At 37.5% G+C, this 26889-nt stretch overlaps 1 protein-coding gene across 1 annotated transcript in view; it reads left to right on the plus strand.

The window, feature by feature from the left end:
- LOC135714821 (uncharacterized) overlaps positions 1-26889 on the plus strand; it is a 464202-nt gene that overhangs the window by 421805 nt on the left and 15508 nt on the right. Inside the window, exons 10-13 of the mRNA XM_065238233.1 lie at positions 2101-2686; positions 2786-2962; positions 20436-20800; positions 20889-20981. Of these exons, the coding sequence (XP_065094305.1) occupies positions 2101-2686; positions 2786-2962; positions 20436-20800; positions 20889-20981 (1221 nt within the window). The remainder of the gene's footprint in view (positions 1-2100; positions 2687-2785; positions 2963-20435; positions 20801-20888; positions 20982-26889) is intronic.

Here is a 26889-nt window from a genome sequence, read left to right on the forward strand (position 1 = left end):
GTCATTACAATCCAATGACATTTGTGTGAATATATCTGACTTTGTATATTGCACCAAAAGAGTAGGGAATAGAATGGGAGTACTCGCTTTACAACTGCTCTTATGAGATTGAGCAAATGTTTTTAAATAACCCATCCGAACAACTCGAGCAATGGGAAACTCTGAAGTTATTTTAGTCTTTATCTATACTTTCATTGATATAAGTGAGGGCCGGAAGGCATACAGTAACCCCCCCCCCCCCCTATATCTAACTACGCCTATTAAATGGAGCACATGTTTTTGAATACATCTGAACATTCCAACATGATAAGATCAGAATCACCGAAGCTATTGCAGTTTGAAGCTTTGCTTCCATTTATATGAGTGATGGGGGCGGGGGTATAGTTAGCCGTCTCCCATCTCTTAATATGCCTATGAGATTGAAAAATTGTTTTTGAACCTACCAAATCGATAGAATAAGAAATTCCGCAGTTATTTCAGTTAGAAACTTTACTTAACCTTACGATGTTATCTATTTTACCACAGTATTAGGAAACGATACTTATGTACAGCAAACTGGTCTGCTATATAGAGTATTTCATGAGACGTCTTGAAAACCATCACGGCAACCGAATTCATGTAGGGAAAGTTATGGTTTTAAATACTGCACCCCATACGGACCACTAGTGCTATAACTGATGTACTTTCCATGTATCAAGATCGTTCAGCGATTTTGGTGTATTTTCACAAAGTTTAACGCGCCTTTATTCTAGTTAAACAACGCACCGTGTTATTTTGTCCACTGAAACTTACAATATATGAACATATTTAATATTCCACCAAATAAATCGATTAAAATAGCAACAAAAAATTGCATACATGAAAAATGTGGAGACCGTTTACCAACAAATTTAAATTATTTTTTTTTTCTTTATTTAAGAGGTTTTCAGCCTAATGGCTGGTTCACCTCGGAGTATTTAAATTAATTATAGATACAATTTTGAATGGCAATTAAAAAGAGCATATTTGGAAGGATATTAAGATTGCTAAAACATTCAAAGCATCAAAAATATACTGTAACGACGCGTTAAAAAAACGAAAATGCACTGTACGAATCCTTATAAGAGGATCTAACATGACACCAGTCTCTTAAAGAATATTTTAAGGTTTGTTTTTCTTTGCCAAGTTTTAGAGAATAACATCACACACATAATCGAAAAATAATGTGATTATAAAAAAAAACTTTTTTTAACTTATTTTCGATACAGTCCCTAGTAAAAAGATTATAGGCTATCAAATTAGCAGTAAGATACAAATATGATTTATGTATTGATATAGTAATTTACGCATGATATAGTAATTTACGATTCTATCTGTGGATGACTTGGAGAGTGAATCCGGCAAAGTTGTAAGTGTTGAATCACATTATATTTGCTCTAAAGAGAATGGATCGAAAAATAACATCTCTTAACTCGTTACTTGTTCACCTAGCCTAGTGAGTCTACCCACATAAACTAAAACGAAAGAAGAAACATCGTATTGTAGCCACGCATTAAATCAAAACAACCCAGAATAACACAATTCCGAGTATCCATCACAAAACCGAAAATCTCTGTTTCACAAATCCCACAAGCAAAGACGAACTCGGCTTTCCGATCGGGTTCCATGAATTTTTCCCGAAATCCTCCAGCACGTCTCGTATCATCACGATGCGGGTCACCACAATCACACATGTGTTACCACAAAACGAAAAATAGGCCACAAGCCAAAGCAAATGCAATTTCCCCAGTGTGTACACTATGATTATTAAATTCAATATGCTCACCACTCACAGAACTTGCATGTTTATGGGACCTGGTGAACCGTATCCAGGACCCACTGCATTCGGTGAAAGCTTTCAACAGGCATTATTGTACAATGTGCTCATGCAGCAACTGTTTTTTTTTTCTCACGGAGGCTTTGCTAGGATATTGGAAATTCGTGCACAGCAGGGATGTGCACCACCAGCAAATTCATAACAATCGACATTAGAAAATTGATCACCACTACCAGCCGTTGTCGTTCATTGTTCGTTCGTTAAAAATTCATTCCTATTCTTTGGATATTATTTCCCATTTTCAGGTTGGCTGAATGAGCCCACCCGGACGGCCCTGGTGTTCGAACATTGCTCCCGTGGTTCGTTGCAGGACGTGCTCGTCATGGACGAAATTAAGCTCGATTGGTCCTTTCGACTGAGCCTGCTGACTGATCTGGTGCGTGGGATGCGTTACCTTCACGGCTCACCGATCCGGATCCATGGGTCGCTCTCTTCCCGAAACTGTATCGTGGACGCACGCTGGGTGTTGAAAATCACCGACTATGCTATATTGAGCTTCTACGACACGCAAGGCATTACGCCTCCGCCGAAAAGTGCCAAAGATCTCCTCTGGACCGCACCAGAGGCACTGCGAGCCACCAAGGGCTACCCCAAGGGAGGAACGCAGGCTGCCGACGTGTACGCGTTCGGAATCATCATGCAGGAGGTGGTTGTCCGAGGGGAACCGTACTGCATGCTGTCGCTTTCACCCGAGGAAATTATAGTGAAAATCAAAAAACCACCCCCACTCATACGCCCGTCCGTGTCAAAAGGGGCCGCCCCACCGGAAGCCATCAACATCATGCGACAGTGCTGGGCTGAGAACCCCGAGATGAGACCCGATTTCGTAATGTAGGAATAATGCACTGGAGTGTTTCGAATTACCTTTAGTTTGGCGTGTTTGATTGTGATTGTTCATTCATGTATTTTCTTCTCTCATTGTTCAACCAGGATCTGCGAACGTTTCAAGCAACTGAACCATGGCCGAAAGGTTAACTTTGTGGATACCATGTTTCAAATGTTGGAGAAATATTCAAACAACCTGGAGGAGCTTATCCGGGAACGAACCGATCAGCTCGATATGGAACGCAAAAAGACTGAACAACTGCTTAACCGGATGCTTCCGAGGTAGGTATATGACACATACAGGTATATGGTTAAAAATATCATTCTCATTCGATTTTAAATCATTCTCCCGAAATTTGAGCTCATTTGGATGCGAACTACACTGGCCCTTTGAAGTTTATATGGGAAATGTGAACTTTTCGTTTTCAACGTCCTACCACTTCGCCATAATGATCTACGGAAAAGTGTGCAATCAGCTACAACCAAGACCACTTTTTGATTAAACATTAAGCGACTACATTCATGGCAACACTGCATCTTGCACTTATGACATAGTAGCTTAGATGTTTTGCCCTATTCTGCGCTCCAACCACACCAATGTTGCCTGCTGAGCAGTTTATGGAGCATGTCAGAATAATCTCATTTTTCTAATAAGTCAATTAGTCAATAACTTATGATCCTCAATTCAAATTCGCTCTTCAGCAAAGTTGAAAAAATTTCACATTAGTACAAATAGCAAACTTTCCCGTAGATCACTTCAAACTTCAAAGGGTGAGTAGTGCAGTATGAGTTCTCATCCAAATGAGCTCAAATTTTGGAAGAACTACCAGGACCTGATTTAAAATCGATTGAGTTTGGTAGAGCAAAATCGATATTTTGAACCGCTCTAATACATATAGTGCCGGTACTCGTATATCTGTTCCATTTAGAAAAAAAAAACGTTTGGAGAAAATTACGACTAAGCGTTTTTGAATAATTTGTTATTTAGCTGCTACGTGATTAATGCAACATAAATGTATCGCTGGTAACTTTAATTTCATATATAGCAGCTGTCTTTCGATAGGATACACTCCTGATCATAAGCTTGGGGTCACCCTAAAAAAACAAGCAAATGTGTTATGTTCATGTCTCGATCAGTTTACGTCCTATTGACGTTCTCTTTATGTCATTTGAAAGGTAATGAATAAAACTTTCTTTGTAGGTAAATGGGTCAACATAATTTTTTTCAATATTTGTATACACCTAAAGTTACAAAAAATTTCAAAACTTACTCTGAAGAATCATTATCTATTTTTCATAACTGGGTTGGCCAAATTTTGAAACAAAAGTAGTAGTAGAACCCTTATTCTAATCCCAGTGGGCAACTTTTGTGAAAAAAAATGGAGCAATTATAGTGATTCACTATAGTAAGTTATCAGTCCACATCGTACTTACCGTGCGGATCTGTTTGCTTTTTACTGAAAGAAGATTAAGTGCTACCTAAAGCCTACAACAAATTGGACAGCACAGCACTTTTCAGTACTCAAAATTACCTGTAAATTTTCTAACTTGTTCGACTCTGCGATCCTTGTTTGAACCCTATCCGAGGTAATCCCGCTTGCCCATCAACTGAGAAAATTTCTCTTCGATCTGTAATCTGCTTGGAAGTCGCAGGCGCCTTAGCGCAAAATAAATGGGCAATCTCTTGATCCCCCTTCTGATGAAATTTATTTGAGCAAACAATTTGATATGCTCACGGATGATGAGAATGATCCACCATCCAGGCAACATTCCAATAAACTTTCCCATCCAATTGCCAAGAAGGAAAAGATTCCCCCTATTGTGATAACCACTTCCGATTTCCATGCTCTTCGCATGGAACTTTTGAATTTCGTGAAAGTTAAGTTTTCACTACAAATTGGACGTCGGGGTGAATGCCGTGTATTGGCTGAAACCTTGGACGGATTTAAATGTCTTCTCAAGATCTTACTGAGAAGCAGCACACATTTTTTACTAACGACACCAACACTGAACGTCTGTTCAAGGAAGTCATGAAAGGACTGCCCAGTGGTGAATCCCTGGATCAGATCCACGATGAACTGAAAAATTACCTGGAATTATTCCAGCCCAAGAAGCCAAAATGCAATCCCGTCCTGGCGATTCACGCAACGGGATTTCTAATGATTTTATTTAGTTCGCTTCAATTAAAGTGAACTAAACAACCAAGCCTTATGCTCCATGTCCGAGTGAAGAAGGAATACTTCAGGAAGACTGAAGGAGATTTCCCAAAACCGCACCCAGTGCCGAAAGTGCCAGGGAAACCAATTGCTACGTATGCCAGCTAAATGCATGAATTATGGTGATTCCTCTCAGGCAATGAACGACTATCCTATGAAGGAAGATCCTATGCAATTGAACTGTTCAAATTTTCGTGAAAACCACAAAACGAATTTTTGGGAATGTAAGACCCTCAAAGCGATCCTTCAATCTCGTTCTAAGTGACCGATGGGAAACGCTCCACGTTCCCGACCAGCTATTAATTTTTCTTCTGGAACAAATTTTAAATTTTTAATTATGCTCTTGAATATTTGACTACTTCTAAAGTTGAAGCAAGAGCTGCCTCAGTACCAAAATGCGAGGTTAAATTCGATTCAATTATAATAGACGACGATTTTCAGCTCTTGATCCGTCTTAAAAATGTCCGTAGGAGACAATATCAAAGAACACGCGATCCTGCCATGAAAGTGATCTGGCGGGATTTGCAAAAACAAATTAAAAAGCGATTCTCTGTGCTGAGGATCAAAACTTTTGAAAGAAATGTGTATAAACTAGACCAGAGTTCCAAACACTTTTGGAAACTCACAAAAAAAATTAAAAAAAAAACCTCAAAAGCCTATTCCAGCGCTTAGAAAAGGTAGTGACATTTTGATCATTAATTCGGAAAAAGCCCAGAAACTTGCTAGGCAATGCTAGAGTTCCCATAATTTTATTTTTGGTCTTACGAGTCCTATTGATAATCAGGTTGCTCGGGAACATTTGAATATTTTTTCGTGGGAAAATATTTTTGATGATTCCTGAGGGACTGATTTGTTTAATGTCCTCATCAAAAACTCACAGAGAGTACCTTGTCCTTCTTGGTAAAATTATTTAACAGATGTTTCCATTTTAAAATACCTTCATAATAAATGGAAAAATGCAAAAGTTGTTCCAGTTTTCAAGCCAGATTTCAGTCCAATAATTTTGCTTTCTTTAATGAGTAAAATTAAAAAAAAAATATAATTTTGAATAGAATGATGGTTCATATCAATACAAAATCGATTTTTGCAGATAAGCAGTTTGGATTTTGCCATGGGCATTCAACCATTCATCAACTCTTAAGAGTTACCAATTCAATTCATTCAAATATATCTGAAGGTTGCTCAACTGGATTTGCTAATTCTAGACATAGAAAAAGCATTTGACAGTGTTTCGCATGAGGGTTTGATTGCTTAATTAAAGAAGCTTAATTTTCCACTCTACATTATGAAATTAGGTCAGCATTATTTAACTGATAGAACTCAGCAGGTAAATAATCAAAATTTGAAATCTGAACGACTATCTGTTAGAGCAGGAGTTCCTCTGGGTAGCATTCTATGGCCTATATTGTATAACATTTTCACTTTGGTCCTCCCTGATTTGCCTCAGGGTTGCCACAAATCTTTGTTCGCCAATGACACAGGCATTTCCGCTAAAGAAAGAAGTCGTCGTGTAATTTGCAGCAGACAACAGAAAAGTTTAGATATTTTCGCTGACTACGAGTAACCAAGGATTTCAGATAATTAAAAAAACTTTTTTCTATAAGAAACAAATTTTCTTGAAACACAATGAACCAAACTTTTTGAAATCTTGCTCATTTGTAGTTATGGTCTTTCATACGCCGCTAATTTTACTAAAATACGTTCTCTACCAAAACAGATTCAAACTGAGCGTTTTACTAAAATAACTCAAACTTCACACAGGCTCTGCCAATAAAGTCAAAAGGAACACTATTAAATCAATAAATAGTTAAATAAAAGATTGACCAAAAGTTGTTCTTGTATGATGTTTTTATGTGTTCAAGATTTTCAATTTGTCAAAAGTTTGCGTTTTTCAGAAGCTTTGTTAACAAAAAAAAATAAAAAAAATTAACAAGATAATTTTATGTAAATTTTCAACTCTGTTTTTGATTCTTTCCTTAAAATTACTACAAAAAATTTACCGTGTATATTTTTCCTAAGACCCACCGGTGAAAACTAACGGTTTTAATTTGGCTCACACTTGACTAGCCTATCGGCCCCAAGTACATCGATTAATGTACCCCTTTCTAGTTGAAATTCTAGTACTATGTTTGTTTTGATTCGCTATGAAATTTTGACAGATAAAATGAGGGGTTCGTGAATTTTTCTATATACGAAATACGCTATCAAGGATCAGCAAATAAGGTAGTGGAATTAAATGAAAATTACCAATAATTCTCTCTCTCTCTCTCTTCACATATGGGACTGATTTGCGAGTATCGGCAGTTTCTGGGGATTTCATATTATAGGTCAAATGAGGCTCAGCCGTATCGATAAATGTCATGTTGTGTCGTGCACAGAATAATACAATAATGAATAATTGGAAATAAATGTATTGAACAACTCCATACAGGAAACAGATAGACAATTATGCCTGCGGTGAAATTAATATTCAACCCACACAGTCGTGCAACCTGTTGACATTGTAGACGCTTGCATGAAGATTTATTGACCTGTGCAGAAATGTATACGTCTCTCATACACAATTGACGTCAATAAATAAATAAATTTTCGCGTAACATTTTAAAAGGGCCAATCAGCTTTTTTAAACGAAACTCGCAATCCCCTGTTCGCGTGAATCGAAGCATACCTATGCAAACCAACAACACCCTCGGGTAAACTCTCCCCTTTCCGATAGTTCAATTTAACCAAATCTATGCAAAATTTCAGCAATATATTAAGTCAATATTTATCTTCACAGTATTGTACATAGCTACATTGATTTTCATGAAATGTGTGGATTGTTTTTCGTTCAATCCTATTGTATGAAAAATTTGTTTGTTCCGTTGTTTCCGTCAACTGCATGTGTCAGTATACCTCGTCAGATGCGTATAGTCGTAAGGTCTGTAAACCACATTAATCCGGACACCTTCAAATCACTGTAACTTTTAAAATATTGCACGTAGAGTGGACCCCACACGATTGCATTTATTTACAATAATCGTATTGTCAATACATTCTATATTGACGTCAATACATCGATATTGACAATATTTTTGAATTCACATCTTCAATATTATTTTCAATAATTTGCCTTATCGTCTATATATGGTACGTGTGAGGTTCGCTTAGGAGTGAAAAATTTTGCTGACCTATAGCAAATTGTCATTGATGAAAAAGACTATGATTGGTGTTTACATCAGCGTTGCCAGATATGCTATTTATCGGTATTTAAACCGATTTCCGAAATAGATATCGATATACAGATAAGGTTCCACAGAATACCGATTTTTGAGATTTTATACCGATTTACACCGATTTTTTTTTAAATAATCAAAATTATTATTGCCTGCCCATGCTCGAAATTCGGAGAAAATTTTTGTGATAGACTTGTATCTTTTTGAATACCTCATATTTTTGAGCCACTTGTGATAACCACTTCCAATTTCCATGCTCTTCGCACGGAGCTTTGAACTTCGTTAAATTCAAGTTTTCACTTCAAATTGGCCGTCGGGGTTAATGCCGTGTATTGGCTGAAACCTTGGCAGGATTCAAACGTCTTCTCAAGTATCTTACTGAGAAGCAGCACACATTTTTTTACTAACGACACCAAAACTGAACGTGTGTTCAACGTGTGAAAGGATTGCGCAGTGGTAAATCTCTGGATCAGATCAACGATGAACTAAAAAAAAAATACTTGGAATTGTTCCAGTCCAAGTAGCCAAAATGAAAATGAAATCCCGTCCTGGCGATTCGACCAAGCCTTATGCTCCATGTCCGAGTGAAGAAGGAATACTTCAGGAAGACTGGAGGAGATTTCCAAAACCTCACCTAGTGCCAAAAGTGCCAGGGAAACCTATTGCTACGTATGCCAACTAAATGCAAGAATTATGGTGATTCCTCTCAGGCAATGTGAAGGAAGATCCTATGAAATTTAAGTGTCCAAATATTGGTGAGATTTTATACCAATTTATACCGTTTTTTTTTTTTAGTAATTAAAATTGTTATCGCCTGCCCGCGCTCGAATTTCGAAAAAAAAAAATTTGTGAGAGGCTTGTCTCTTTTTGAATACCTCATATTTTTTGAGCCTTCAAAATTCTAAACAATCATCTCCAAAGATGCCTCATGCTTGATACTCTTTCGACTAATGTTTGCATTTTCTCATCGTTTTTGTCTATCCATCAATCGAGAAATAGTCGGTAATTCCTAGGGAATCGAGAAATATTTTTAAACATTATTTAACTTCCGGAAGTTTTTATTCATTTTTAATCTTCCTGCAGTTTCATCCAACTTTTCCTGGAATTTTCTTCCACCTTACCTTGGAAGCTTCTTCAGCCTTCGCTCGAATGATTCTTTCATCTTCTCGCGCCAGTTTTTTCAACTTTCACGGAACTTCAAGGATGCTATCAGATTTTTATTTCTGATACACACTAGCTGCAGGAACATTTAAGAAGCTCTGAAACTTCAGTAAAGTTCAGACTTTTGTGTAAGTTTCGATAAAATAAAGGCAGTTTCATTAACTTCTGTTAATATTCGAAAACCCGGAAATTTCAGCATAGTCCAGCAAACTCCAAGGTTTTTCCGAGCTTCTTCTGGCTTTTCCTGGAAATGGCTACTTCTTGAAATTTACTTCCGGTTTCCGAAACTTCCTTTGGATGTGACATCCGATTTTTTCCGATAGTTTATTTAAATTTTCGCCACAAGTTTCTCAATTCGTGTCTTGGAAGTTTCCCGGATGTTTTTCCAGTTTTTCTCGAACTTCATCCAGGAGAGCTTCGTTCGTCTTTTTCTGAATGTTTTTTCAACTCCATTCAGAAGCTAATTCAAACATTCCCCAAAGTTTTCTTCCGGAATTTTCCGATCATAGTTCAAAAGTTAAAATTTTGCTTTGATTAACGGCTTTCTCAGTCTTAAAACACTGAAACGATAAGGATGTAATCTACCGGACATTTCGGCCATTGGTTGTGCTTTTTTCAAGGGAAAAAATTGTTTGTCGTTTTTTCAATAGTTTAGTCGTTGTTGTGGCTGATTTTCCATATTTTTTTAAAGAGTGTTTTAAGACTGCGAAAGCCTACTCAAAGCAAAGCAATTCAGCTCAAATCCCAGTCGCAAACATCGTTAAAATTTTTGCTTTCAAAAACGGCAAAAATATAAAATCATATAAATAGTAAATACCGATAAATACCGATTTTTTAATACCTTTGATACCGATAAGCTTTGAAACAATCTGGCAACGCTGGTTTACATTCCATGTTTAGTGTTCAAGATGGCGACAAATGAAAAACACATGCGCGAGTGGATTTTGTACGGACGTAATGCAATTCCTAGCTTGTCAATACGGGAACTTGCAAAAACATTGGATTTACCTTAAACTACTGTTAACGGTGTATTCAAATCATTTTGGGAACGTTTGATGGTCGAGAGGAAACCGATAAGTGATAAAACCATTGGACGAGCTGATCCTGTCATGGACCGAAAGGTGAAGAGGATATTGAAGGAAAACCCGAATCTCTCTGTTCGAACGGTCGCTCGTAAAATAGGAATGGCACCTGGTTTTGACAAAAACTCAAAACAGTATTTGGGGCTGAAGTCGAATGAAGTAAAAACAGTTCCAAATCGCAACAAAAACAGAATTTGACAGCAAAATCACGGGATCGACGTTTGTACTCTGAATATTTAACGAAGTTTGCATGCGTTGTTCTGGACGATGAAACTTATGGCTTTCTATTCTGCTATGGCCAAAAATGCTACAGCTGAGTATTCCAGGACGACATTTCCTAAAAAAAATACCTACCTACGTGTCACCAAAAGAGTAAATCTTTCGGGTCACAGGCACAATCAACAAGGAGATTTACCAGAAAGAGTGTCTACAGAAGCGATTGCTACCCTTCATCAAAAGCCACAAAGAAAACCCTTTGTTCTGGCCAGATGTGGCATCATGCCATTATGCTAAAACTGTGATGGAGTGGTACGAAGCAAATCAAGTGAATATTGTACCAAAAACCGCAAATCCGCCAAATTGTCCAGAGTTACATCCAATCGGAAGCTTTCTGGAAAGAAACAAGTAATCAAAGATATTAAACACTTACATCAAATTTCGACAAAGACGGCCACCACGGTATCTGAGGAGTCATCATTACTGATGGTGTTCCACTTTTAGGATACCATTTTACTCGATATGACGTGCATTTAGATGATGGATAGTATCATGGATACCAATCGATGGGCAAGCAGAATTACCTCGGGTAGGGTCTAAACAAGGATCGAAGAGGAATGATAGTCGAACAAGGTAGAAAATATGCAGGAAGTATTGAGCACTGAAAAGTGCTGTTTAAATTTGTTGTAGCAGTAATACTTCCTGAGCGGCGCCGGTAGTGTATTGGTAAGCGTGATTACCTCTCACCCCAGCAGGCCTGGGTTCAATCCCAGTCGGCGCCGCCTGGATGTTCTGAGACATAAAATCTCTGATCACGCCTTCCTTCGGAAGGGAAGTAAATGCGTTAGGAAGGGAAGTTAAGCCGTTGGGGAGGTAAAGGCTTTGGGACTAAACCAAAACCGGATGCGTATCAATCCTGTATTCGAGAGGATCATCAAAACAACCGTCATCTGGTTGCAGCTGTCATTCGAAGAAGCGTTTGCTTTTGACGGGGCACGCTATGTCTGAAAGCACTTTTTTGCAACTATTAAGTAACTCATTTTTTCTTCAAAGGAATTTAGTATTGATCATAACAATCAAATCTGTGAAGGTTTTAAAATATTCCATCTTGGGTTTTTTGAGAAAAAGTGTTTTGAAGTACACTTAGCCATTTATTAAGGCGTATATGGACTATTGAATATACAAAACTGTTACGGATCGAAACAAATTCAGCTGAAAATGATTCAAAAGAGATTAAAGTAGTCAAAATACTATGTTTCAACGGTATAGTAAGATTCCTTTTTCGGTACCATAAGATATCGTAGACTTGTTATGATCTCATAATGTTTGTATTAATAAAATAATTAAACTCTTGCAAAAATCTATGTTTTCATATTTTACAATATGGTCTACCGGAGGTTTCGATAAACCAAAAAAAAAACCTATGCACTCAGCCATGAGTTTATCACCGAAACAATGTCTCATAGTAGCATCCATATTGTCCAAAACCTTTAGTTGATGATCAAAATTGCATCCTTCCAAAACTACACATTTATCAAGCAATGGCGTTTATCAAGTACCAACAATGGCAACCAGCGAATCCAAATTGCGCATGCTGAGTTGCATTTGCGGCAGCCACCCAATTTGAAGCGTTATTGGGATCATTTTTGGCCGCGTTGTCTATCCTCATAGCTGATATGAGGCCTGGCTGGATAGTTATTAAATGCTGGCCTTATCAACACTCAGATTAAGATCTTTCTTATAGCTGAGTAAATCTTCGTGAGAAATCTAAAACAAAAATCTGACTGTTTCAAATTTAAACCCACTGGTCTTCCTGCGACGTTTTAAAAACTAACCTCGGCTTGTTTTTTTTTTGTCATAACTGCAGCGGTTCTCAAGCTTTTTTCGATTGCGACCCACTTTTAGAAATTGTATAAGCTCGTGACCCACCAATATTATAAGGAGATGTAATTAGGCTAAAATGATGTTTAAAATCCATGATACCCCAAAAGATAAAATGACAAGAATCGACAAATTTGTGGTAAATCGGTAAAACCATCCAAACATTATCTGAAGACTCTGAAAGAGCTATCTAAACTCATGAGTAACATAAAAAAAAATCAAGTATCAAACTACAGTCAACTCTCCACAACTCAATGTCCGCTAACTCGATTTTGAGTTTTAGAACCATAGTAAACATTATTTTCATGGCTACTGTAATAGCGATTTTGTATGGCATTGTTATTCTATAACTCGATAATTCTATAACTCGATGGTCCCTTGAATATCGAGCTGTATAAAGTGCAATGTAATCAGAAAACCACCTAATAACGATGTTAAAAAACAGAGTCAAGACCTTCTTTTAACTCCAGACTGATTATTAAAAAAAAGCAAAATAAAGGCTTTCAATCGCGAAAAAGGCCTCAAAACGCTAACATGACTTCTACAAATCTTATCAACAGCATGAAAATGACAACTCCTATAATAATCATGACACGTTAGAATACCCAAAAATGGTCCAAATAAGTCAAAATGGCCTAGGCTTTCCAAACTGGCTGTATTATGCCAAAATGGCTTTTAATTTGATTACCCCTGCATAATTTCAAAATCAGAATTATTCTACATGCTAGTTAAAAAACCTATGATCAACAATCTGGATTTCTGCGACCCACCTGAGGGTAGCTTGCGACCCACTGATGGGTCGCGACCCATAGATTGAGAAACGCTGCTCTAATGCAAAGTGATCCTTAATTTCGTCAGCCAATTCGGAGAGATTCTGAAGTTTCCGATTTTCACTACATGCATGACGTTTCTTAGGAGAAACCTGCGTCAGACATGATTTGCAAATGTCTACACACCTCGGCAGTTAAAATGTTTTAAACTTCTTGTTAACATCTTTCTCCTGGATATTTGTGAACCTCCATTTCCATAAACTTATTGTTTATACAGGTAAATGGCAATGTAACATGCGTGAGCCGTAATCACGATATTTTTTTAGGTGGTGAACTCTCATTTTTTACGCCCTTCCACCCTGCTCATGCCGTTGATCACATTTCATAAGGGACGCGTAAAAGAGAAAGATATATATCGCAACAAATTCTTTCTATTATACCTGTTTTCAAAGACATGGAGTGGAAGTTGTTCCCGATGAGACAGTTTATAGAAGCTACATTCAAATTCAAATCCCTATTCAGAAGTTTTTCCTTGATTTCGATGAACTTCGATGAAATTCTTCAAACTTTCCTGATGATCTTAGAACGTGTGTGTTGTGTGAGTTTGTCATTTTTTTTTTTTTCCTGGATTTCTCAGATATTTCTTTAAGTTCACAGTACTTTCCTAATGTAAGTAAATATTCCCTGTAGTTCACAGACCATCCTAAAATTTGCAAAAAAAATCCTGGAGTTTAAAGAACTTTTTGCTGAGCATCATTAAAATTCAAATAATGTTGCTACAGTTCACAAAACTCTCTTATCTTCGTAGAACTTACCAGGAAGACAATAAACTCATCTGAAGCTCACAAAACGTCCCTGAATTTGGCAGAATTTTCCTGAAGTGCATAGAACTTCTCTGAAGATCGAAGCACATCTTGAAAGTTTGAATAATTTTCCTGAAGTTTGTAGAACTTCCCAAAAGTTGCTCTGATTCTTTGGAGGAGCGTCTTTAAAGTTTGCAGAACTTTCCTTAAATTAATCACAGTCCCCTATAGTTCGCGGAGTTTCCTAGAAAGTTGCTGAACCTTCCTGAAAGTTGCCTTAGATAAAATAAGGGAACTGCAAGAAGCTCTAAAAAAGCTGTAGTAATTCAAGATAAGGGCTACTTAAACATACTGGGCAAGAGTAGCTAACCTCGTGTGGGTTTCATTCCTTTATTATGGGCATTATCGGTAAAACGATTTTTAAACAAATTTGTCATGGTTACCAGAATTTATTTTCGATCTATTTATTTTTAAAAATCTAAGCAAATTTTCCACCCGTCAGGATTGCAAACGCCACTTTCGCCACTTAGTGAATACGGGACACAAAAATTTCGGATACTTACTATCTCCTTTATTGAGCTCCGATAAAAATGTTTCGACGATCGTCACTAAGCGGCGTGAATTATTTTTTTACGGGGTCGCTTTTCCGAAGTACAGCAAGCGAATACTCTATTTTCTTCGTGAGATCATTTTAATTTTTCCAGATAAATGATTGATAAATTGTAGATAAATCTCAAAAAAAAAACACTCGACACAGGACGAAAATCAATGCCTACTATGATAACGTGGCTGTCTTGAATTGTCCTGCTCGTTTTCTCTCTCTTTTACTCTTATGAGGGAAGAGAAATCATACAAGAAGTTGTTCTAGCAACATATATTAATTGATTTTGTGCACACTCGTCATAACCAATACGGATCTTACTTGCGAGTCAAAGAGAGCTCTTTAACGCCATTTGGATTATTTAAATCAACTATTGAACCTTGCTTGACTGCATTTGTTCAATTCGTAATAGTTTGGTATCGGCAATAGTCGATATATGCTTTTATAATCGGCGTTGTAAATTTAAAAACACTCTTTTTCAAAAAACCCAAGATGAAATATTTTAAAACCAGCACAGATTTGCTTGTAAGGATCAATACAAACACCCTGTGAAGAAAAAACTGAGGTACATAATATTGCAAAAAAGATGTCTTCAGCGTGCATAGCGTGCGGGGTGTAGTCAACATGACCTTTCCTAAAGATTTGGGATTTTTTATGAAGATTCGTTAAGTTCTTTTTCTAGTTCTTGAAATTAATCTGAAGCTAATGAAATTGTAGTGAAGTTTTCTGATCTTCATCTAAGTTCCTGAATTTAGTGGAACTATCCTGAAGATCTCGAAACTTACCCTTAGAGATATATGGACTTCTCAACGTTCTGAACTTTTCTGTAGCTCTTGGATCTTCCAGAAGTATTTGAAACTTCTTTAAATGTTTTGAATGTTGCCTAAAATTATTGGAACATCTCTGAAGTTTTTAAAATTGCTATAAGAGCTCTTAACTTCTCTGAATTACTTAGAACTTCTATGAAGTTTCTGTTATTTTTCATGTTAACATGTTAAAATATGTTTAGCATTTTTTTTTTTTTTTGAGTTAATCTTCCAATTTATTAAGCGTTTGTTTTAATCACTAGGGCGAAGAAATATGTTTTCACTTCGAGAGCACCTAGTAAAAATTTGATAAAAAAAAGCTTAATGTCTTTGGAAATGTAGGTACCTGTTTTCACCGGAGCACCTGACCATAACATAAGGTGGCCCAAATAAAAATAAACTGTTAGTATCTGATTAGCGCAACAAGTTGTATTTCTAATGACAATAGATCATTTTTCAATGCGCATCTGTAGGTATATAGATGAATTTCCAGCATTTTAATTTGACATTAAATGGCGCTGATTCAATCTTTGATCCCCGTCCAAAAATTCCCACAGCTTGTAAAAGAGAAGCACATGTAGATCGATATTTCTGCACCCAGTTAGCTTTAATTACTAATAACAGATCGATTTTTGGAGCTGTTTTTTCCCCTATGTTGGGGACATAATACCACCGTTACCATTACTTTGATATATTGTGGTGTATCCTCTTTTTATTTATGCCATAACGTAATGGTAAGCCACTATTGTTTGAGTAACTACCACTACTGTTGTAAGCAATTATCCCAACCAGGTAATACATTCCTTATGAAATTTATTACCTGATTGGGAGCAGCAGCCCAGATTTTCCAAGACCCTCATCAAGATATCTGCATCGTTTATGAAATAGTGCAACACAGTCACACGGCAAATGTTCAGAGCTTTCGCTTTTTAAGTTACAAAAGCGACATTTATCTTCATGAAGTTTACCAATGATTTTCAGGTGATATTTACAGTGTCCTGTTATCGAACCAGCATATGTACTCAAATCTTTTTTAGAAAGATTGTGTAATTTTTGTGTATGAAAAGTGTTCGGCTTTATAAAACGTTTAGATTGGCGAGAATTTAAGGTACTGGCTCAGTTGTACTGTACCTTTGTTTTTTCCTAGTTTTCCATTTTTAAAGCACAAAATGAAAGTCCAATAAAAAGGTTCAGGGCCAATGAATTTCGTGGATGACCCTATTTTTGCCAATTGATTAGCTTTTTCGTTTCCTTCGATTGCACAATGATCAGGAACCCAATAATGGTTAACCGTGTTTCATCAGGACAGTTGCTGTAATAGTTTAGTACATTCCCATATCAGTTTTGACGTGTAAATTTTTGATTTCTAAGCATTCAGCGCCGATTGAACGCTAATCTAAGATGGCATATATTTCAGCTTGAAAAACTGTCGGCCATTTTCCCATGAAAACCGAGAAGTTAACCCCAGGGCCCGATATTACCACCAAACAATATTATCCATTATGTTTAAAAAATAATTATCCAGGACTAATATTCAGTGTTCCTGCATCCCAGTCAACGTGAGTCACATCAGGAACTTGGAAAATATTTTGTAGGATTGACATTCAATCCCTCTTCTTTGCACCACGATAGTGTGACTTTTAATGCTATTTGCATTATGTCGAAAACAACTTTATCGAATTTTGCACGGACTATAATGATAATGTTATCCGCAAACCCAATTATTTCGAAACCTTGATGCTTTAGTTTTAAAAAAAAGGTCATCAACAACTAGATACCACAGAAGGGGATGAAGAATACCTCCTTGAGGACAGCCTTTTACAGTTGCTATTTTCACTACTGAATCTCCTAAATTAGCTGATATTTATCTTTTGGATAGCATTTCTACAATCCAGTTTATTATGTTTTTTTTTTTTAATTATTATTAAAACCACGATTTCTCATAGCGCTTATCATCGACGTAAAAGATGTATATTCATTATCAAGAAACGTTGCTGGTAGAATAAGAGTATGAAGAGCTGTTATTGTTGACTTGCCTGACTAGTGAGCAAATTGTGTCTTACATAATGGTTTATTAAGAAGTATTTCTGATTAAACAAATTCATCTATGAGTTTTTTCCATTAATTTCAAAAATATTGATGAAAGGCTTATTGGTCTAAATGATTTTGGTTAAGATTTGTCTCTTTTTTTGGCCTTTGGTATGAATACCACTCGGGCTTGCCTCCATTTTTTTTTTTTTTTGGGTGTGTTGCCAGATATACCGATTTGTCGGTATTTATACCGATTTCCGAACTAGATACCGATATACAGATAAGGTTCCTCAGAATACCAATTTTTGAGGTTTTATACCGATTTATACCGTTTTTTTTTTTTTAATAATCAATTGCCTGCCCACGCTCAAATTTCTGAGAAAATTATTGTAAGAGACTTGTATCTTTTTGAATAACTAAAATTTTGTAGGCCTTTAAAATTCTAAAAAAAATCATCTTCAAAAATGTCTTATGGATACTCTTTCGATTAATGTTTCAATTTCCTCGCCGTTTTTGGCTACCCATGAATCGATAAAAAGTCGATGGCTCTTTCTGGTAATTCCGATTCCTCTCGGAAACTTATTTCGACTTCCTTTGGAAACTTCTTCAGCCTTCGCTCGAATCATTCTTCCATCTTCTCCCGCCAGTTTTTTCAACTTTCCCGAAACTTCAGGGATGCTTCCAGATTTTGATTGCAGATCCACACTAGCTGCATCAACTTTTAAGAAGTTCTGAAACTTCGGAAAAGTTCAGACGTTTTAGTAAGTTTCGATAAATTAAAGAATGTTTCAATAACTTCTGTTAAAATTCTAAATCCCGATCCGGCGAATTCCAGTGAACTTAAGGATACATCATAAATATTTTGTCATCAATCAATCTCCGAAAACTTCAGCAATGTTCCGAGGGGTTCATGCAAATTTAAGAAACGTAAGGGAAGTTACATGAACATAAGCACATTGTGAGACCATTTTATGGGAAGTTCCGTGCTTATTAATGGCAGTGCACTGCAGTGTTGATAACTTTTTAAAAATTAGAAAAATCGGGAAGATCAGAGAACTTTAATGCTGATGTTACAATAAATTCAAGAAAATTGTGCGCTTAAGAAATTTCGTAGTCTTCAAGAAAGTCTAGAGACCTTTAAAGTTAATTGGAGATATTCCGGTAGTCTCTTTATAATTAGGGAATTTCCAAGTATTTCAAAAATGATCAGAGTACTCCAAAACAGCATAAAATCCCTAAGTACATTTCAGGAATGTTCCAAAAACTTCAGAGGCATTGCGGGGTCTTCAGGGATGTTTATGACCATTTGGAAAATTTCTGGATCACTAGAACATCCCCCAGGAACTCTTTCTTACGGAATTATCTTCTTGTTTATTTTGACTGTTCCGTAAGCGCTATAGCTTCCAACTTTCTCCAGAATTTTTTTCCAATCTACCTTAGGAATTTTCTGCCTGCGTCTCCAGGAAGTTTCTTCCATCTTCTCCTGGAAGTTCAATTAAACTTCTTCCAGAAATTTCTTTCGCCTAGTTCTGGAATTTTGTCCAGTTGGTTTTTCTTTTTTTTACTTCTATTGGAAGGTTTTTCCGAGCTTCTTCTGGCTTCCCTTGGAAATGGCTATTTCTGGAATTTACTTCCAATTTCCGAAACTTTTCTGCCTTCCTTTGAATGGGAAATCCATTTTTTTCTGAAAGTTTCTTAAAATTTTCGCCAGCAGCTTCTCAATTTATGTCTCAGAAGTTCCGCTGAAGTTTTTCCGACTTCTCTCAGAACTTTCCTCAAATTTCCTTTAGGAAAACTTCTTTCTTCTTTCTCTGGATATTTTTCAGCTTCCTTCAGAAGCTAATTCAAACATTCCCCGGAGTTTTCTTCCGGAGTTTTCCGATCATAGTCCAAAAGTTTAAAATTTTCGCTTTCAAAAACGGCAAAAATATAAAATTAATTAAAATCGCAAATACCGACAAAAACCGATTTTTTAAAACCTTTGATACCGATAAGCTTTATAACATAAACATTTCCCAATAAGAAACTAGACTTGATTAATTCAACTAAACCAGAAATTATTATAGATTTACAATTTTAAATATGTGCTGGAAAAATTCAATCTGAGCCAGGGGATTTAAAAGAACTAAAAGAATCTATCGCCCATTCAATTCTAGAGCTTGTAAATATTCTAATGGCAAAGTTTTCAGCCTCTTCATTTGAAATTTCTAGCCCACATAGCGAGACATTTGTTTTGGTAGATCTATCACGTTCACCACAGTCTGAAGTTGGATGGGACCCTGGAAAATGGGTTTGCATCATCAGTTCCAGAGTTTCATTTGAGTTTTCAGTAAAATGTTCGTCAGTCTTTTTTAGAGTTCCAAAACCGTTACAATGATCTTTTGAGAGAACTTTTTGAAGTCTTTCAAGAGTGTTTCCTATGTTTTCACACATGTTTCTCCAATCTTTCTGCTTGGATCTTCTTATTTCTCTGTTATATTCAGTTAACGCCTTTTTATATTGAGACCAGTCTAAAGTAAATTTTGCACGGTTGAATAGTTTCCTAGCTTTTTCCGTAGTTTTTATAATCTGTCATTCCACCAGCAAACATCTCTATTAGTCGAGCGCTCCTTTGTAGGACAACTGGCATTGTAAGCCTGATTCATATTAGTTATTAAGTCATTAGCAACTTTTTCTAGCTGCTGGAGCGGAGCTGGTTACTCATGGAGCAACGGAGTGACAGGGCTGTTACTCACAAATATAATAAAAAACGCAAAACTACTAAAGTGAGCGAAATTAGACAACGCGTGTAATCATAACACTTCGCGGTAAATCAATTTCATATCAGGTGCAATACACATAAGTTCAGAAACTCTATTTGGTCCCCTTGTGATTTGACTTATTTGATGATCAACCGAATATATATATATATAACTGAATTTCGATTTAGTAGTAGATTGAAAATGTTAATCAATATTTACCGCCACTCCACAGCTCCGTTGCCGACCGACTCAAGCTGGGCCTCGCCGTCGAGCCGGAAGAGTTCTCCGAAGTCACAATTTACTTCAGCGACATCGTTGGCTTCACGACGATATCTGCCCACTGTACGCCCGTGCAGGTGGTGGACCTGTTGAATGACCTGTATACCTGCTTCGATGCCACCATAAACGCCTATAACGTGTACAAAGTGGAAACGATTGGCGATGCATACATGGTCGTGGGAGGTCTGCCCGTACGAACGCCAGACCATGCTGAGCAGATTGCTACCATGGCACTGGACCTGTTGCACCAGAGTGGCAATTTCAAGGTTCGCCACCTACCGGGTGTCCCACTGCAGCTCCGCATCGGACTACACACAGGTAAGACCTATTGATTCGATTGGGTGAAAGCAAGCGTTTTTCTTCTGTTGTTACAAAAAAGTAAATTTTTTTAACCGACCGTCAACAGGTCCATGCTGTGCCGGTGTCGTCGGATTGACAATGCCTCGATACTGTCTGTTTGGCGACACGGTCAACACGGCTTCCCGCATGGAGTCTACAGGTATGAAGGAGTTCAGTCACCCCATCGCACGCTAAGATGGTTCATGATTTGCGGTATCAGCTCTCGGAAATGAAAGGCATATTTTTAACGACTTTGCAAATCTGACCTTTCTGGAGAGTGTTGAAAATTACCTCAAATTTCGGTACCATTCCAGCACCAGCTGCCATAAATCATTCACCGCCATTATTCATCCCACTCATCTTCGTCATCATCGTAAAATTCAGCACGCACTTGATTTTCCTTTACGCTTTTGTCGCTGCCAGACCCGGCCAAGGCCGGGGCCAAATATTTTCCCAATCCGATGTAAACAATTTTTCAACCCAATATACCCATCGAATCCAGAGCGTTGTTGTCTCGGTGAAACAAAGTAATCAATCTCGCTGGCATCGCACCGTCACCGTCGATGGTGGTTGTTTTTCGAGGGTGCTCTCTTAAACATAGGCCTTCTAGGAAAACGCGAGAGTAACGTTCCTAAACAATTCATCTTAACCTGTCCCAACAGCGGACTCGTACTGTGCAGAGAAGTTTACCGACTCACCCATAAGTGGAATATTGTTTAGACTTGTGAGTCAGAGCGTACACAAATCTGTAAAGTGGTGAATGACCCTTCGAGGTATCTGGAAAATTTCCAGTTCCTGTAGAAACCATAAGTACCAGAAGAGGTTGGCGCAACATGGAATTTCAATAGTTGTTGGAGGCATTTCAAGAGGTAGAAAATTTTGTGATTCCAGTCAAGTTTGCAAGTGAAGTTTTCTGTACTGTGATTGTTGGCGATAAATGAAGAAAAAATCGTCGTAGGCGATTTGTCGATCGTAAATATCGCCTTCCATAGTGCCCACCTTTGCAAGCGAGTCCGCCTTCTCATTGCCCGGAATCGAGCAATGAGTTTACATTTATCTGCTGCTTGCTATTCTATCCATTCCAATCGACATAATTGCCCTACACGGTTTGAAAACGTTTTTACAACGCTCGAAACTTTTGTGAGTGTGAGTGTGACTTTTGTTGGCAGCTTACTTTTCTTCGTCAACCTTTCCATTTGAACTGCGTGTTAATTAACTGTTCTATTATCGGCAACTCGAAATCAGCCGTATTTTGTAGTGCGTATATTTCATTTGAAGACAAACCAGGTTTGGTCAGTCTTAAAAATGTAATCAGATTGAAGCTGAAGGACTAAGGAATCGTTTGAACAAAATCAGCCATGTGTTTTGTTGGGGAAATACAGTGAAATCAACGTTTAAATTGTATATGCCATTTTTTTCCGTACAACGCTTGCAAAAATACCGTTCATTTTTGATGATTTGACACGATTGCTCTTGGGCTAAGAAACAAACGAACGATAATAGATTATAATGTTCCCTATTTGAGAGGTAATAACCATTATCCAAACAGCTTGTCACAAAGAATCAAGCGAGCCAATAAAACCCTCCACTGAACGCCTACATTGTAGTTATGTGTTTCAATATGAGCGAACAAAGATTCAAGTATCTGTCAACATGCGAACTGACGGCGGCGGCGGATCGATAATTAATTTTATCTTGTTAATTATTTCCGGTCGCGTGATTTATATCGTTAGGAACAAGCGTTGCTCCTGATAAGACAGATAACATTCAATGCCGCCTTATCGGTACCGTTCACGTTGTTACTCATCCACCATGGGACCGTCAACAGATGTGATAGTCACACTTCAAAATAACCGAAGGGAGGAAGAGTTGTTTCCGCTCGGTTGGTTCATCCCTCACAACGATATCAGAGTGATTATAATGCTAATTGGATCTAATTGACTGTTTTGAAATAACCGCGATTTTACTGATCACAGTTGTTCCCGGTAGCAATTTAATCCCATCCAATTGGCTTCTTGACTGCTCGGAAGATCAAATTGTCAGGTGTACACATCCATCATCGACCTCATCCCGATAACGGATCTACCGGGTCACTCTGGGAAACGAACGTAGGTACGAGCACGGTTGGAAAAATGATTGATGAAAGTAGCGAAATCAAATTCTGACTTCACTTCTTGTTCCGTTCAGAGATCGGAAGATGTGTAGTTCCTCGGAAAGGTAAAATGTTGCACTGAAAAGGAAGAAGAAGAATAACCATTCCCCGACAGGTTCAGCTCCGATTGATATCTGTTATCCGAAGTTCGATTTCCGTTTGTTCCACTTTTCTGCGCTTGAATGGGAATCGAAACGTTCGAGAGCAGAATAAAAAGCCTAGCTAGACGGTTACCTGGAAACCAAAAGTGCCGGTACATGGCACGTGAGCCAAAACAGCCCACCGGACTGGAAAGAAGGATTCGAAGCGGAACAGTGAGCTTTTTACTGTTCTGTTGAATTCTGTGTTGAACGAATCAATCAAATATATGGCGTTAAGGAGCTTTAAATATTCCTTTAAGAGTGAAATTTACGCCAGTCGTTTGTAAGCTACATCTGTGATGTCACGTTATTATCCAGGGTAAAATTATACTTCAGCCTCTCTGCGAGAAAATAAGATTTGAACCTGGAAAAAATAATCAAGACCCTTGGAATGAGCTAGATTTTCACAATACAGTCACTTTGAAAAACAGGGAAGTCACTTTAAGGATCGTAGTGCAAATTTTTTGATTTGCAGCGGTATTTTTTTGGAGTTAATTTCTATGATTTTATGTACTTTTCAAGTGGTTTTAGTTAGACCAGTCCATTCATCGGTGGCGGCGGCGTGAAAACCATTTTTGCCTCGACGGCGGCGTGCATCGGCGTATTAAGACTCTTCCATACTGACGCAATTTATTCGCGGCTGAAAATTCGCTGATCAACCCAACGCGGCTTAGTTTATGCAGCATTTTTCGCAGGTTCGCTTTCAATTCAAGAGCAAATTTTCATTACGTCGAATGTAACAAAGGTAAACAAAGTCGAGCTATCAGTGTCAATCGATGCTCCTGCTATTACACTATATACTGTCTGAATATAGGATCACATCCCATTTTTAAATTTATTTACCAGTCGAATTGCTTTTTGACGTAATCACCTTCCGATCAAAATAGTTTTCGATGTTACTTAAGTCACCCGATTTCTATGGAGATGCCGTTTGCCTTAAGTAACAGCACTGAGAAACCCGTGAAAAGTGTACTTTCGTCGTTTTGCTTTCTCATTATTAAAGTGAATAAATCGAACTGTTTGTTGCTAAGATGATTTCGGTGGTCCTAAAATGATGAATGGGCTGCACGTAAGGAGACGTAATTGATAATTCTCCCGAATATCCTGGTAAATACACTTTGACTTAAGTAACAATAGGGGCCACCAAACGACGTATAATAACTTTTGACTCAAAAACCAGTATTTCTTAGCATGAACGCTAGCGATTTGCCTTTGTATGATTAAAACCCGGCTAAATATGTTAAACATTGCTATCACTATGAGATTATATGTGTTTAATTGGAAATAGGAATAACTTTTCGGTCATCAAAACAAAACTTTATTTTTCTCGGATCGGTGCGAATGTTACTTACGACATAATGAAAATTTGCTCTTGAATTCGTCTGCAGCGTTTTTGCCGCCGAAGAAATCAAGAGCGACATGTGAAAAGGGCATACAAGCTTTTTGTAAACAAACCTTGGTAGGCCCTCTTCTCGCTAACCGAGGCACGCCCACGCAAACTAACAACATCATCGGGAAGGGGAAACCTTCCCCTATCCGGCGATGTTGATGGTTTGCGTTGGTGTCATATGGGTGGCTAGAAAAGGGCTTAAGAATGTTTGTTTACAAAAAGTTTGTATGCCCTTTTCACATGTTGTTCTTGAAATGCAGTATCCGTTCTGATTTTTTTTTTTCTTTGATTTGTTTTCCGTCGATCTTGTTTTCCGTGCTGAGCACCAATGCTACCGACGCCAGGGAGGCAGCTCCCATACCTGGATCCTACCTATCGACCCATCAACTCATAAACCGGGGACCAACGGCTTTACTTCCCTTCTGAAGGAAGGCGTGATCAGAGATGTTATGCCTCAGAAAATCCCGGCGGCGCCGACTGGGATTGAACCCAAGCCTGCTGGGGTGAGAGGTAATCACGTTTACCACTGCACCACTGACGCCGCTTTCCTTTCTGATGTTTTGATGATTTGCATTGCCGAAAAAGCGTGCCAATCTGTGATTTCTTATGACAAAAATTATAATTGGAAGAAGAGAACCTCTGCGTACTTCGGGAAGTTCAATGAACTTCAGAATAGTTTTGTTAACCTCAGAAAAGGTCCATATATTTCCTTCTAACCCTTCTTACTTCAGAGTACTTCGAGGTATGTTATAAGATATTCTAAAATGTTTTACGAACTTCATAAAAATTCTACGAAATGTTAAAAACATATCCAATGGTCTTTTCTAAAATAATCGATTAGCTGAAAAACCTTTGAATAAGTTCTAATCAACAAGCAAAGTCGAAAAGAATATCTAAGAGACTTTATTTTAATTTTGATCAATTCAGGATCTTCAGAGAAGTACTAGTTCAACGTGAATAAATGAAAAACTTCCCTATGGACTTAACTGAAATCTTCGACTAGATAATTTTGGTTTTTTATTGCTTCTTAATAAGCCTGTCATATTAGAAGAATATCAGAAAGACAACATTTGAAATTTTGAATACTTGGAGATCTGCACAATGAAAGGTGATCTTTCTAGACCTTCACAGTTCGAAGAGTAGTGTAAATTTCTGTTCAATATGATGCACATTATTGGAGCATCATAAATCATATAAGTTTACATTATATTACATGTAAAGTTCTGGCACATTTCATGCAATGTAGCAAATATTGTATACAAAAGCCCATCTTTGTAAACAACATTGTTTAGAAGTTGCTCGGTTGCGTGAAATTAAATTTAAGTTTACGTGACTGAATGTTTGCATCACAATTAAAATTAAGAATTTTTATCTGTGTTGCTGCATTATAGAGATCTTTGATCAACTGAAGGCCTTTGGAATAACTCCAGATCAACCCTTTAACTTGACATAATTTTTACGATACATCATTTGAATAACTGGATGGATGTAGATCTTCAGAATATTATGTTATCAATCCGAATTATGTGATTATTCAAAGTACTTTATGGAAATGTTTGATCAATTAAACTGCCGGTAATCGCAAGTCAGTCCCATCTGCATTTTTATCAATTTTGAGTAAGCATCATCATTCAGTTTATCTCTCTATTTTTTTGGGGATGTGCAATTCAAAAAAGGTTGTTTGTTCAAGAAAAATGAAAAACAATACCAAGTCAAATTTTCCCACAGCGAAAAGTAACCGCAAGTCAGTCCCATTAAAAAAAAGGCTTTCATTATCTAAACTATAAAACAACGTCACAGATATATTTTAGGATCGCATCATGAGATTTGTCTCAAGACAGGTTATGTCCACTTCCCCTAGGGTATCTGGAACATGTCCGGATGTGGCCACTATAGTTCTTACAATACTCAGTTTGACCGCCAACGGATATGGCTTTGAATTCTCATGTGATTTGATGTATCGCTTGATGAATTTTTAAAAGGAATTACCACTTCCCCGGGGATACCCGGAACATGTCCGGGTGTGTCCAACATGGCGCTGGTTTCTCATCATGACTCTTGTTGATCTTATTTTCGAATTCTCATGTGAATTGATTTATCGCATGGTTAGTTTGGCACGTTTATGAAAAGCTCTGGTCTGATGCTCACCGGAATATGTTCCGGCCATTGCTCTGGAACCAGAAGAACAAATCCAGAAACATTCCATAACGTTCTATGGGACCATGGTATCTTTCTACTGTTCAATACTGTGCTAAACTAATGTAGCATCGTCATGGAATTGTGACTGACTTGCGGTTATTCTTCACATTGACGTTAAATGTAATCGCAAATCAGTCCCACTCCGTCTTTGTCCATAAAATAAAAATTTCACGATATTTCATCCAAT

The sequence above is a fragment of the Ochlerotatus camptorhynchus genome, unplaced genomic scaffold (assembly GCF_037179485.1).
Source record: "Ochlerotatus camptorhynchus isolate MF236.1 unplaced genomic scaffold, CSIRO-AGI_Acam_v1.1 ptg000004l, whole genome shotgun sequence".
NCBI classification, from domain to species: Eukaryota; Metazoa; Arthropoda; class Insecta; order Diptera; family Culicidae; genus Ochlerotatus; species Ochlerotatus camptorhynchus.